This window comes from Nothobranchius furzeri, chromosome 3 (genome assembly GCF_043380555.1).
Source record: "Nothobranchius furzeri strain GRZ-AD chromosome 3, NfurGRZ-RIMD1, whole genome shotgun sequence".
In the NCBI taxonomy this organism is placed as follows: Eukaryota; Metazoa; Chordata; class Actinopteri; order Cyprinodontiformes; family Nothobranchiidae; genus Nothobranchius; species Nothobranchius furzeri.
The window spans coordinates 72,419,142-72,431,814 of NC_091743.1; the positions used below are offsets into that span (position 1 = coordinate 72,419,142).

At 40.9% G+C, this 12,673-nt stretch overlaps 1 protein-coding gene across 17 annotated transcripts in view; it reads left to right on the forward strand.

The window, feature by feature from the left end:
- The window catches only part of ptprt (protein tyrosine phosphatase receptor type T), a 345,765-nt gene that overhangs the window by 154,256 nt on the left and 178,836 nt on the right, over positions 1-12,673 (forward strand). For all 17 annotated transcript variants that reach the window (XM_054732036.2, XM_054732027.2, XM_054732015.2 and 14 more), the window contains exons 9-10: positions 10,088-10,203; positions 11,367-11,547. In XM_054732036.2, coding sequence (XP_054588011.1) covers positions 10,088-10,203; positions 11,367-11,547 — 297 coding nt within the window. The remainder of the gene's footprint in view (positions 1-10,087; positions 10,204-11,366; positions 11,548-12,673) is intronic.

Here is a 12,673-nt window from a genome sequence, read left to right on the forward strand (position 1 = left end):
TTCTTTTGTCTGTGTATTTATCAATACCCCCCTCCACACACACACACACACACACACACACACACACACACACACACACACACACACACACACACACACACACACAACTTTTATGGAATCAGACTCTCAAAGACTCAGCGGGTGTTATGTTAGGATCGTCGCTCGATGTGGCGACTCCGGTGTGACATTTGGAAATGTGCATGAAGCTGAATTTTCCGCCCGTCTCGTCTTCATGCACAAACACAGGAACATAAAATCATTCAGGTGTTTGCAGCAGACTTGGAATGCAGTTATTCAGAATATGTTTGGATCGTTATGGCGTCCTCATGAGGAGTGACCTCTTAAATAGCAGCTAGAATAATAGTGATTGTTTACTTTTATCTAAAACATCCTCACGATGAGGGCTTTTCTGCTTGAATGAAAACTCACCAGTTTCGTTGTTCTTGTTTAGTGAGAAATAAAATCATAATGTTGATTATAATTTATTTTATGTTTAAAAAGACAAATTTATCAATTGGAACCTAGTTGTGTCCTGAAATTGACCATCCCATTAAAGGTCAGATCTTGGAGTTAACAGGTCCAGGAGGGAAACTCGGATATCTCTTTTTCCGTAGAGATATTCCCCATCTCCTGCTGCACCATGATGTCATGGTGTTCTTTGGCCAGAGGCGATAAATCTTCTCTTTAGAGAGTTTAGGGTCTTTCTCGGGGACTCCTGCCTCTGGGATGTGTTCCATAAACCTCCAGACAGAGCGGACCAATACCTGAACCACCCCTGCGGACTCATTTCGATGAGGAGAGGCTGAACCCTCCACCCTATGGAGGAAGATCATTTTCACTTTAGATGTTTTGGTAATAATCCAGCCTTAGAACTGGCACGAACCCAGTCCTAAAATCTATGGTGGCCCGTATTATTGTAGCTCCGCCCCCTGATTTATTCTTAATTGGACCTCAAAGTTCTCATTGAGATTGCGCATCTTCTTTTGCAAAGTCAAAATAACGTCAGTGCGACTGAGTCCAACGCGTCATCAAGAAGAACATGAAGAACGTTGGTCCATTCCCTCCTGGCTGACAGCTGATCAAATCCATTATTGTTCGAGCAACAATCCCCTGGTTTTCTGTTCAAACTCAACTATTTATCCTCTCAGAAGGATGAAACTGCCTGAAGACGCACGAAAAAGTGAAAAAAAAATGTTTACAATCTGAATGAAAGTGGTTCTGGTTTTCAGATCAGCTGAATGGCGTGCCGTTGAAGCTCCTGCAGAACTAAACATCAACAGGGAGGAAGTTTTATTCTTGTAAAGATGATCCAAAACTTCACAAAAGAAGCCCTGAAAGGGCTCTTTGTCTCAGCGTTCAAGGGAGCAGATTTTTGCTCTTCACAGCTGCATCGGAGCACCGGCGGTCCCGCCGTGCAGCCTGTCAGAGGCTCTGGAGTTAACGGGGAATTCATGGCTGTTAGTGCTTTAATTGAATGATGATGTTGTAACGAGCAGCTCAGAGCGCTCCAGCGTCTCACATTTGTGGTTTTTTAATCTGGATATGGTTTAGCGCCTCCATCCCTCCCCTTCGTCTGATCCATCTCCTTCCAGGTCGCGGCCCAGATCTCTCTGCCTGTCACTCCGTCACTCTCAGCCAATTAGAGGCTAGCTGCAGATTTTTAACCCTGGGGCACACCATCACTCAGCTCGTTATGTTTCTACTTTGTCTTTTCATTTTTGACTAAACATGTTTTCCTTTCTCACATTTACTTTTGATTTGCTTCCTTCTTGTGTTTTTTTGTTGTTACTTCTCTGCACAACCACCCTGCCCCCGTGACTGTAGGCAGTGATGATATTAATAAAGCTGGATTTGAAATAGAGTAGCTCCATTTTGAATTTCATGACTGCACATGACATGGCTCCCAGCCTCCTCCTCTGTTCCTTTCCTGCTGACGGATTCCAGATCCGCTGTCGGCAGCAGCACGTTAGGAAGCTTTAGATGAGCCTCGTGCTGCAGTGATGAGCAATCGGCTTCAGAAAACGTCTGAATCAGTTTCATGGTTAAAGAGCAACCACTGGAAATCACCACTGTGCCTTGAAAGAAACAACACAAACTTTTTTATTTTGTTCAAAAACATGAAATGAGCAGTCATGCCATGTCTTTATAAAGCTACAGGATTAGGAAACAAACCTAAATCCAGATGATAAAGTTTATCTTTGTAGTTTAGGTTTGTAGGGTTTAGGAAATGGAGTGCTTTAAGAGCTCTCTATCTATATTACCTCTACTTATGACCAATAAGCTGTGATACTCTATCTAAATATAAAATATCAACCCTGCTTGGTCTTTGTGTGTTTATCAGAAGATTCTAGGATTCTTTATTTATTAAGGGATTGTACACACTTCGTTTTGATTCAGAAAAGAGTCAGGTTTATAAAAGTAAGAATTTATTTTACCAACAATTAAAACACGACAAGTTCACCAATATTTACTGTGATGGATGAAAGTAGATGCGGTGTATGAAACCTATGTGTGAATGCAATGTTATCAGAACTTCCGGATCTAGGAGAGTCTGATGACCTCTGGCACTGAAGGGCTGTAGAATACCATGGCACCGACTCTTCAGTCCAGAGATGTCTCGGGTCATGACAGATGGATGGAACTGCGCGTCTGGGACTCTTGAGTCTAAACAATATCAACTTGTTCTGCAGGAACTGTTGCTGTATCAGCTTCGCGGGTGCAAAAAGGTTTTTACGACGTGTCAACAGCTTTGATGGTTAAAGAGGGTTTTGCTTCAGATGGCCGGTCTGAAACTTTCTCTAGAACTGAACCGCTGAATCACCAGAGTGATCCAGTTTTAATGTTCTCATGTTATGATTTGTGTAGCCAACCAGAGGTTGACAAGTTGAGGAGTATTATCAAGACAACTCAGAAACACGCCTTCCTTGATACCGGATGCTCTGATTTGGGGTAAAGGGCTATTTATGTGTCATGAGTTTAACTTAACCTTACTTTGTTCTTGTGTGAGTGCAAATGGTGATGACCTTGTCATAACCTCAACATGCCGAAACATATTTCAATCACTGTAATCATAACATTACATTCGTTTCAAACTTCAATCATTGAGCACAGATTAATGAAAGCATCTCATTATATTATAATTATTATAAGTAGCAATAAAAAAACGTTTATTTAATCGTTATCTAGCTTATAAGTTTTAGAAGTTCATATTTAATTCATGAAATCATTCTTTGATTTAGCAACTAATCCGAGCTGCGAGTGTTCTTTATTGGAAGGCATGAAGAATCCTGTAGAACGATAAAGGGAGCTTGGACCTTGAGGAGAGAACATTATTGTTGACAATTCGTCATCTGTGTTCGGAGCTGCAGAGACTCTAAGCTCCTGCTGATGGGATGAAGGCAGGCCAATTTAAAGGGAACACATGCAGTCTCGTGTCTCCTTTTTGACCAGATGTTGAATGGTTAAACTGAACCTAAAACTGACCATTGATGGACGTTACAGGTTTGATGTTATTATGAAGAGAAACGTTCATTTAGTCTGGAAATGAACATGATGTTTGGATATTTTTCTGACTTCTTTAATTCTTCAGCTAAAGCTCTTTTTTATATATAAGTTGAAAAAATTTCATTTCAGCCGTTTCTCAGGTAAAAATGCCAAATTGTAAGTTCAGGACAAAGTGTTTTTGTCCAACAAAAGACTTACTGACTTAATGATGGCATGTCTCTCTTGTTTTATGTTCAAAAATTAGCTAATTAACCCTTTAATGACACGTTTGATTAATTAGTAATGAACTTTTCATGCAAACATATATTTTAAAAGCATCAGAGGCTGTAACTTTTCAGAAGATCCTGACTTTTAGGCTGTTTTCCTCATGAGTGTCGTTTCAGATCAGAAAGTCCTCAAACCTTCATTTTTAATGAGCCGTGCTCCAAAAACAGAACACTACAACTAATGGTTTAACTGTCAGTGGTTGACTCCACGCTGAGAGGTGTAATTAAAATCCACTAAAAGGCATCTGCTACGAGTCGCTTTAATCCAGTTTATCCAAGACGCAGCGCTGCAGGGTGTCGCTTTGTCTGCTGCAGCTTAAATCTTTTGTTATCATGTTTTAAATCCTCTAGTCTGACACCTTTCTGAAACTTCTTCCGTCAACAGGAGGCTTTCAAGATGTGCATGTGTGTGTGTGTGTGTGTGCGTGTGTGTGTGTCAGGGTTTAATGAGCTGTGATGATTTAGGGCTTGATAAATCTGAGCTGAGGAGTTTTTTCACAGATTAAATATTAATTTAGTTTTTATTAACGAGTTAAATCTGAGTTTCCCCAGATGCTTTGATAGAGATGGAGCATGTGTGTTTCCATGTGAAGGGTCATGTGTGTTACTTATATAAAAGGGCATTGCAATAAATCACACACACACACACACACACACACACACACACACACACACACACACACACACACACACACACACACACACACACACACACACACACACACACACACACACACACACACACACACACACACACACAGTTTAATCCTACGAGGAGAACCCCTCTGTGAGGTGTGTGTCTGATGTTGCTTGTTTGCCTTTGAGGGCCATCTCTCTGGTGTGTGTGTGTGTGTGTGTGTGTGTGTGTGTGTGTGTGTGTGTGTGTGTGTGTGTGTGTGTTTGGGTGGTGTGGTTTGGCTGTTATTGGTTCAGAGTGAGGATGCAGATAAAAAGTGCAGCCTCTGCAGCATATCAACAGTCACACAGCTCATGCTGCACACACAGCATTAAAGCCTCAGGTAAGTGTGTGTGTGTGTGTGTGTGTGTGTGTGTGTGTGTGTGCGCGCTAGCATCTCAGAGTGATATCTCTGGGTCAGACCAGTTCCAGTAATAAGTCATTTCCCTTTAAATTGCCAAACACAACTCACATAAAACATGAGAGGAGCGAACATGTGTCCCTGCCGTGTTTCTCCCAGAGGGAAAGCTCTCCGTGTTTCCTCTGACACCGCTTGTTCTTTTCCTCAGATTTTTTCTTTTCTTGCCTTTTGGGATTTTTTTTTCAAAAGCAGAAAAGGTTAAACAAAGCACAGAAAGCCAGAAGAGTGAGAGAGCAGCTCCGACACGAGAGGTCACAGATGGAGAATAAAACATGGTTTAGAACTCAGTTTAGTGGATTGTTGCCAGGTGGGTCTGTCAGGTAAATGGGACTAACACAATCCTGAACCAGGGTTTTGCACAAACAACTGAAACGTACAACTAACTGATGAAATCACATTCAAACAGAACAGAATGGGTTGAATTAATGTAAAATAAACCAATCTTGGTCATTGAGAGAAAACTCTAAAGTAAGTAAAAAAATCTAAACACCAAAGGAAAACTCTTGAAGCTCTTCCAGAATCCAAACTGTCCAAATTTTGATAAATTCTTAACTGAATTCTGCAGGAATAATGCAACACCTTTACGGGGATCGTTCTCCATTATTTCTCTGCAATAGCAGCTCATGATGTCAAAGTGGGCGGGTTCTGTAGAAACAGAAGTCATGTGACTGGAGCGATACGGCAGCAGCTTAGAAAATCAGACGCTGTTTAATTGAGACAGACAACCCCACGGTCCATCCCATTGGTTTATAAACAGGTAATAAGGTGTTGTAACATCACAGATAACAGAAATTAGCCTCTAACTTTAGCCGCAAGGATTGCTCCGGTGGAAAGGAGAAGTGGATCTGGAAACTGAACAAATAGATTTTCCAATATAAAATAAAAGTTTTAAAGTGTCTAAGAAAAGGTTCAGGGCCATCAAAATAAAATGATTTTAGAAAATCAAGAAACCAGCATCAGAGAAAAGGCTGATCTGAAGGAGACTGGAACTAAATGTGACCCAGTTTTAAAAAAATAGCTTCTCAACTTTTCCAGTTATTCACATTATCAATCCCAACTGGTGGTCTCTGAAGGGGACGATGTAAAAAAAAAAAACTTAAACAAAGGAGGTCTTTGCTCTGCTGAGTGAAAAATCAGGTAAATTAATCTACAACTGAATAATTTTACCCTAAAACTGTAATTATCTCCCTGAGTGATGTCATTACCCTTAACAGTGTTAGTCAGCCGTGCAGTCAAGGTTAGAGAAAAGTTTAATAACATGACAATAAATTCAGAAAACAAATCAGTCTCATGAAGTAAAATTAGATCTACCCTATAAATTATATTAATGTTGCATCCTAACACGTTTAATTGATTAAAACTTATTTGTGACAGAAATGATAAAAACAAACAGAATCTTACTGAGGCAAAGCAAAAATCCAAAAAGGAGAATTAGAGGAGAGGACCGTGGAGGAGGAGGAGGAGGTGGTAAGATTGATTTCCACTCCTGCTCTTCCTCTCATTCTCATCTCAGTGGAACGACTCCCTAAAGTCTCTGGATTAATGGCTCCATTTCTGCTGCTCATTCATCAAATTCAGGAAGGCCTCCCAAATTCTCCATTCCTCACCAGATCCTGTCCTGAATTGAATACTCATCCGCCGCATCATTCGACAAGCCTTTAGGTACCGTCAAAGACACAAAACAACTGTACCTCCAACCGTGCGGGTTGGCTCCATCCATCGCAGCGAAACACGCGTCAGCGGTCGCTGTCTGGATGACAGCGGCCTCAGGTTAGACTAAACTAGTCTATCTCCGCTCTGGGTGTCTTCATCTCTGATCTCGGATGGATCAAACAGAACAGAATAGTGTTGTTGTTGGTGATAAATCAAACCGAAACCAGCTGATTGGTTCTGGTTCAGACAAAAATACCCTAGACTTCAGTCTTTTGTTTTGAAATTCAAGGTGAAGGTGACATTTTACAGTAAAATGTTTGGTTTTCTCCCTGATGCAGCTTCTGCCACGATTTAGTGTTTTTCCAGTTTATAGCAGCTGTTCCTACGTTTTTTTCACCCTTTAATTATTGTATTAAGCATGTGTTTTTTACAGTGCAACACCAGTGTTGGTTCTGGTTGAGTCAAAAGCTTCTAGGCTGGTTATTCTGGTCAGGTTCAGTTAAAAATGTAGTTCAGCTGTGGTCCATTTCCTGTTTGGTTCATTTCAATCTGAGAAAACTTTAGACCAGGTGAGAGCGTTCAGTCTGCTGATTGGTCTGATTATCTTGGGGCGGGGTTGATCCTGAGCTAGCAAACAACAAATAACAAATCGCAACTCTGAGATCCCCCTCCAGAGCCAAACTGAGCCGATCCAGCCAACTGATCATCAACAGCCAGCTGAGTGAGAAACTAGCTTTGGAAACATTAACCACCCGCCACCGTCTCCCGTTGTTCTGACATCACCAGAGTGGTTTTTATAAACCCCGTTTGAACCAACATGTTCTGTTCATGAACAGTTTTTACGAAGCAGACCCAACAGCTGATTGGCTTTTATGAGTGGAGCTGCAGACAGAACAGATTCTCACATCTTACAAACATCAGCAGGTGATGAACGACTCGACTACAACGATGGTTCTAGTGAGAAACACTTTGTCGTTGTGAACGCAGCTTTCTGACCAATAAACAGCAGGAGGCCCAGTCGATGACCTCATGTGGGTTTATGCCTGGTGTCTCTGACACCTCTGTGGTGGGTTTAGATTGGACCGCCATAGAACCGTAGCACAGCGCCGGACCCGATTCCAGCCCTTTATTGTCCCTGAACCATGGGGGACTGCTCCTCTGCTCATGGACCCGGTTCATATCTTCCTGCAGCATGCCTCGCGGTCTGGCCCGGTCACATTGTACACCAGCTGTGCTATCGGCGCTGCCCTTTCCCAGCGTGTGATAGCTAACATGCCAACCCTTGACCGCTCCTGATTAATGAGCCTGGAAACCTCCGGTTGGACCATGTCCCGTGGAGGAACACCATTGTTCTTCCTCATCTGTCATTTTGAACATTTCTAACCAAAACTCCTTAAATGTCTTTATGCCATCTGAGTTTTTATCAGTAGAGAGCTCCTGAGCAGATGTAAATAAGAAACATAAATGGATGAAAATAATTAAAGATGCATGGATGTGGTGAAAGATAGCAAAGGTAGAGGTCATAAATCCGATGAATGGCAGCTCAGGAGGGTGACATCATCATCGTTTGGATGTAAACAACGTGATAACTCAAACTCCTGCTTCCTGATCCTTCCTGCCTTCTTCACAACCTTCTGTTTCTGCTCTTTTTAAGCTGATCCCACAGAAAAGACATTCTGTCAGAGCGTAATGTGATGTTTAATCAGACATTAGTAATCTGATTACAGTTGGTCCATCCAGATTAGCAGACAGATCTATTTAAGGTCTGAGCGTAACTCCCGCATCGCTGCTTCAGTTTGAATGTTTGTATGTGGAAGTGGGAGCAGCTCTGATGAGCAGCAGATACGGGTTTTTAATCCACTCCCCGGAGCGGCGATGAGTGATTACGTCGCTGTAATTGAGGAATTACAGTGAGCGTGTTTATTATAGGATCCATCTGCATAATTACAGGTTAGCTCACATTTGTTCTCTGGAGAAGTTTAACTGAGAAATGACTTTAATGTCTCTGAAAACACTTCTGATGAAAAAAAACATCATATTTTATTCTAATGATGTGGTTTTATAATTAAAATCCAGCAGAGACTCAGTCATGAAGAGGTTTATGGATTAAGATTCATCCCAACAAAACAAGTTCAAATCCTGACTCCCAGACTTGGGAGGGAGAAGCTGGACATCTTGAGAACTTCCTGGACAGGTGGAAGGTCCTCATCATGGAGATGATGGTCCTGGAAGAAAGCAGCAGAATGCCCTTGTTGTGTGGGAAGCTCCCTAATATCAGGTTTCTGCTCCTAAACTAAAGCACAGCAGATGGCTAGGACACACACACACACACACACACACACACACACAAACACACACACACACACACACACACACACACACACACACACACACACGGTCTGGGATTAAGCAGCATGATAAGAAAAACAATAAATCCACCAAATACTTTCCAATCATCTAAAGCCAGCCACTAAAATAACCTGGAATCATGTCAGGGGCTCAAGAAGGAATTTTTCCTTTATTCCCGGGAAATCTGAAACATCCCGGAAGAGGACCGTATGCTTTCACGGTACCGTTGGTCTAAGATGGCCTTTTATCCTGGATCCGGTCGTCTGATCTGATCTGATCTGGATCATCTTACTGTTTTTCTGTAAGAAGCTTGTCTGAGCGATCGGATAATGCGATCAGCTGTTCATCCAGGTTTAAACGAAGGTCAGCGTCTTTTTATCGACCCTGACATTAATTCATATTCTCTAGATGAACGTTTGGTTTTGTAAATAATCCAAACTTTATTTTATTGCTTAAACCTTAAAATCTAAGTTTAATTAGATAAACAAATTCCTTTAAAATGGTTATAAAACATGGAATAAGATTATTTACCAAACTCTTCCTGAGTTTATTATGTAACAAGCTCCAGGTGTTTTTTGGCTGATCAAATGGGAAAATCAGTTGTTTATGTTGGATATTTACACATATTTCTATTTTTCTTCTCTTCCTCTAAAGCTAATAAAACAGGAAATAGACAGAGTTGATTTAGTATTTGACTTATTTTGAAGTCCTGTGGCTTTTTCTGTCTGATTGCTGTACCTGTTGCAAATGAAGTCCCCTGCAGGAAAATGCTGCTCCGTCTGTGTTTACTACAGCTTTTATGTTTATTCTGGTATTTCTGCTTCTGCCTCTGCCGGTTTTCTCTTCAGGATCCGTTTCTTTCTTAGGTACTTTTTGATTTACAGAAATGTTGTTTCCTGGATCTGAATCCTTCCACATTAAAACTGTCAAAATGAAAACTAGTTTGTAAAATACTGGCTCAGCAAGTTGAGAAATGAGAGGAACATCTCTGAATTATCTAGATTTTACTCTACGGTCTGAGTCAGAAGGTCCATTTAATTAGACTTCAGCCTCTTGGGCGAAGCAGAAACCTGTTGGTTACATTTCAGACGGTTAAACCTGCAGCCTGATGGAGATCCTCTGCTGTTAAAGAGGATTAAACAGATCTGGGTTTTCTCTCCAACCTAACCTTCAGACAGTCCTGAGATTAAAGGTTCTGTCTGTCTGTTCTTGATCCAGATCCTGTCCACGGGCCACAGAATGTCAACGTGGTGGACGTCCGAGCCCGCCAGCTGACGGTCCAGTGGGAGACGTTCGGCTACGCCGTGACTCGCTGCCACAGCTACAATCTGACGGTAAAAACAGCCTCCAGCAGCTGTTTGGATTAAATGAATGGAGGTCCAGCTGCGGCAAACTGTGTGTTCAATGAAAATCAAAACAATTTAACTGTTTTCACATTTTATTGTTATTGGTCAAAGTACAATGTAATAATGTAAATATGACAAAATAAGTGTAACCATAAAATATTCTACTAACTTTATTTAAACATCAGAATTTCTATACTTTTGTAGTTTTTTTCATTCAGTGCTTAATAAAATGTCACATATCTGGTAACATGTAAAAATCTTTAATGATAATAAGGTGAAGAACCAGTAAATGTAAAAAATAATGAAAAATAACAACAACAACTTTTTTAGCCAGGGAGAAAATGCCATTGAGCTTTAAAACCTCCTTTTTAAGGGAGACCTGGTCGAGATGGTCAGCGGAAAACATCACACAGTTACACAGAGAGATGAGTTGTTGAGATTGAGAAAAGCAAAATAGATGAATAAATACCATAAAGCGTTTTTTTTCTGTGGAGAATGCCAAAGGGGTGGGTCCAACCAACAAAAACTAAAACTCGACTGTTTCAGATTATTTCCCGGCGCCCTGCAACACGAGAACTGGGCATAAGTAACATGTTTTTGTCACATTTCGTCCGACGCATTATCCTTATAAGGCAGCTTTATTGGTACAGAACATTTCAAACACAAAGGGAGTTCAAAGTGTTTTACAGAAGCAAGAACAGCAAACGCAGTAAATCAGAAATGTAGATATTCATTTCTGATTCAAAAACAAATAAAAGGCAGTCAGAGGGTGAGCAGTTGCAGTGCAGAAGGTGCAGCATAGATGCAACAATTATTCAAAGGCTGATGAATACACAGATATTTTGTATTTTCATTTAAGTTACTAGAGTTGGGGCACGTTTGAGGTCATAAATTGTTATAAATATGTTATAAGCATATCTTAGAGTTAGTCATTAAATATGAATATATGCATGTACTGGACCTTGACAAAGCTGCGCTTAAACATAATTAAACACAAATTAATTTATTTTGGTTATTGGTGCCATCAGGTAAAACCAAGTAGTATCTTGAGTTTAGGACGTGGTGCTAGAGGTGTTGGTTTAGTTCGTCTGTGGTTCTGGCACTGACGGGTTAGGGTTCACTCGTAATAAATGTGTTGTTTTGATTTTCAGGTCCAGTACCAGTATGTGTTCAACCAGCAGGAGTTTGCAGCCGAGGAGCTGATCCAGACGTCGTCTCACTACACCCTGAGGGGCCTGAGGCCCTTCGTCACCGTCAGGCTCCGGCTGGTTCTGGCCAACCCGGAAGGTAGCAAGGAGAGTGAGGAGATAGTCAAACAGACGGAGGAAGACGGTGAGTGATCATGCCGAGTGTGAAGAATGTTAGTAACTCTGACATCAAACTTTATAATGCGGTATCGATCTGCTGAGTCGGTTTCTGGAATCCCGAGGCGGTCTTACAGCTCGGCGTGTGTTCCAAGTTTCCCTGGAGGAACCCTCTGGCATCTTAAAAAAAAAAGAAGTCATGATGAACATCTCACAACAGCTGGCGGTGCCGATAAACAAACAGCAGAGCAAGACTCATCTGAACCCAAACAGGCCAACTGACCGGTGGAGTTGGGAACTTTGAAACTAAATATTAGCATTTAGAGACAAAACAAACAAAAGTTAAACAGTTTAGACCTTATCTGTGTCTGAACATCCTGAATTCATGTTTTTTAATGATTTGGGGGCATGAAGGAACCTTCTGAGCTCTAAAAACAGCCTGAAATACAAAATCACGATTTTTGTTCATGCAAAGACAAAGGTTGTGTATGAATAAAAGCAGCAACTGTTTAATTATTTATGGCTGTTTCTAGAATTCTTCGTCAGAATTTTTATTTCAAAGACTTTGAGTTTTTTCTTGTTGGAATGTTTCTCATAGGTCATTATCTTACCTGCAGCAGATGGATGTCAGAGTGATGTCAGTGAAGAATCAGGGAGAAATGCCCATATAGTTGAGCTAACAGCTGATCACACAGGAATGTTTAAGCAGAGGATTCCCATCATGCAGTGTACAATTAATTTTTTTATAGCTTGAAGAAAAAAAAAACACATTACATTTGTCACCATTCATCTTACCTGCAGCAGATGGATGTCAGAGTGATGTCAGTGAAGAATCAGGGAGAAATGCCCATATAGTTGAGCTAACAGCTGATCACACAGGAATGTTTAAGCAGAGGATTCCCATCATGCAGTGTACAATTGTTTTTTTTATAGCTTGAAGAAAAAAAAACACATTACATTTGTCACCATTCATCTAACTTTAAGCTGCAGCGCGACTCATTTCCCCTGATTTAATCTCCAAATAAATACATGACATGAAACAGAACATTTGAATGACTGAGATTCATCCAAAGTCCTGGACTTCATTGACCTTCTGATATAATTTTATTTTAGGATGTAGACGGTAGGAATGTTCTGGTTAACGTTCTTTTTTC